The sequence below is a fragment of the Centruroides sculpturatus genome, unplaced genomic scaffold (genome assembly GCF_000671375.1).
Source record: "Centruroides sculpturatus isolate CEXI.00-Female unplaced genomic scaffold, Cexi_2.0 scaffold1854, whole genome shotgun sequence".
In the NCBI taxonomy this organism is placed as follows: Eukaryota; Metazoa; Arthropoda; class Arachnida; order Scorpiones; family Buthidae; genus Centruroides; species Centruroides sculpturatus.
Window position 1 is genome coordinate 2,599 of NW_019385952.1, and position 1,990 is coordinate 4,588.

The window sequence follows — 1,990 nt, forward strand, 5'->3', positions numbered from 1 at the left end:
TTTTTTAATTTGAATTCAAAGTTTCATCATTATGTTGTAGATTACAATGAAAAACTAGTGCTTGTTTTTAATAAATTAAAGACTTCACTTTCTTATTTGTATGTATTAAATTTATGCCTTAATTGCTTTTTGCTATTGTACAAAAATTAATTACCTTTTTATTATATTTTTTTTTTTACTCTTTCCCTACTGAATGTGATCAGTTATCTGAAATTGTCCCATCCTGATTATTTTGGATAATGGATGGTCTACTGTATTTAAAGATATTTAATATAAAGCAACTTAAATAGTTTTACATTTGTTGTTTTCATGATTTTATTAAAATGGTTTAGTTTTACTCATTGTTACAATAATAAAACTGAACACAGAAAAATCTGTTTAGTTTAATTCAATATTTTAATTTTTATTCTACTAAATAAATATTTTTAATAGTAAATATTTTGATATAAATAAATTGACAGATTGAATCTAAAATGTTTTTCAGGATTCGAATGAAACAAAATAAGTACCCCTTATTGTTTTTAACTCAAGGTGTTACAGAAAAATATCCTGCTTATTTAGATTTAAGGACATCATCTGTTCCTATGGCTGCATTTTTTGCACTTAGCATTGGAATCCTGGTAAATTTATATTAGAGCTTATTTAAATTAATTTGTTAAATATACTAGATAATAAATTTTAAATATACATGGTAATCACACAATAATTATATCAAATACTGTATATGTAGCAATTAACTATACATAAGTATTTTATGCATAAATTTGAAAAAAAAAATTAATGGCTTCCCTTTTCATTTGGGGAAATTCATAGACTGAATCAATCTCCATGTTTTGTATTTGTCATTCATATCCCATAATTTTTGCTTGTTGAAAGAACAAAAAACTTTTGTTGCTTTCCTCTTACATAGAAATCTCAGAAAATTCAATTTAAATTTTACTGATGAAATTTAAGTTACAGCAGTTATTTTTTCTGAGAAATTGTTTGGTCATCAAATAATTGAATACTATTAATGGCTGAAGTGATTACAGCTCCAGCCTTAATGCTCTGAAATGTCAGATTGAATCCAGGCTGAAACCCCAGAAATTTTTCATGGTCATTCAGTCTGTTCTGGATATTAGACCCCCATCACCTGATTGCTCTATTATGGGCCTGACAAAATACATGATGGGCATGGAAAAAGTCTTCTTGCAAACATGTTTATATTTCTCTTTAAAATGTCTGGTTTTAATTGTTAGATTATAATTTCACTATACATATAATTACTTTCGCAATAAAACTCTTATGAAAATAGATGGAATTTGTTTAGATTTAATGCTATTTTAAATTAAAAGATTAACGTCTTTCAAACCTTTTGGTTTTGTCTTATATAATTCTATGTGAAATACTGTATTTGAGTATATTGAATAATTTCAATAAATTAAAAATACTGTTTTAATTTCTAATATATAATGTTTAATTTTACACGCATTAGGGTATAGATGTTCATGCAGAAGAAATTCTAAAGAATAGATCATTAATAAGTTTTGTGAAAAGTAAAAATCTTGTTCTATTTATTTGGGGAGATGATGTAAATTGCTCACATCTTATTAACAACCTAAAAGAAGAGGGTGTTGATGGTATAATATATGATAAGTAAGTCAATTTTATTATTTATTATAGTCAGTAACATTTTATTTGAAAATTTACAGATTAAAAATTATTATCTAGAAATTAGTGTTAAACAAGTCTTTATAATATTACCTAATCTTGAAAGAAAATATTTTTCTGATAATTATATATTACATTATTTTATTATATAAATTTCAATAAACTGTCAAACGTTGATGTTAATTTTATTAGTAAAGTTTTATAGTATATACATCTGATAGTTTATCTTTTGAAATAAATTGTAATTTTATAGTAATTTATACTTTAATATATTATTTGCTACTTAATGGGCTGCAATTTGAAAAAATTAGGACCTATAAATTCCCACTGTCATCTGTCC

General features: G+C 24.2%; 1 protein-coding gene across 1 annotated transcript; it reads left to right on the top strand.

Moving 5' to 3' along the window:
* Positions 1 to 409: 409 nt before the first annotated feature.
* On the top strand, positions 410 to 1,710 carry LOC111612775 (glycerophosphocholine phosphodiesterase GPCPD1-like). Its single transcript, XM_023354026.1, has 3 exons — positions 410 to 620; positions 1,475 to 1,635; positions 1,692 to 1,710. Exons 1-3 carry the CDS (start codon positions 474 to 476, stop codon positions 1,708 to 1,710), a joined length of 327 nt encoding a protein of 108 aa, XP_023209794.1. The 5' UTR covers positions 410 to 473.
* The last annotated feature ends 280 nt before the right edge of the window (positions 1,711 to 1,990 follow it).

Coding starts and splice junctions, on each gene's coding strand:
- LOC111612775 (XM_023354026.1), top strand. CDS start 474: ATGTTTTTCAGGATTCGAATGAAACAAAATAAGTACCCCTTATTGTTT. Junction 621..1,474: donor CACTTAGCATTGGAATCCTG/GTAAATTTATAT, acceptor TACACGCATTAG/GGTATAGATGTTCATGCAGA.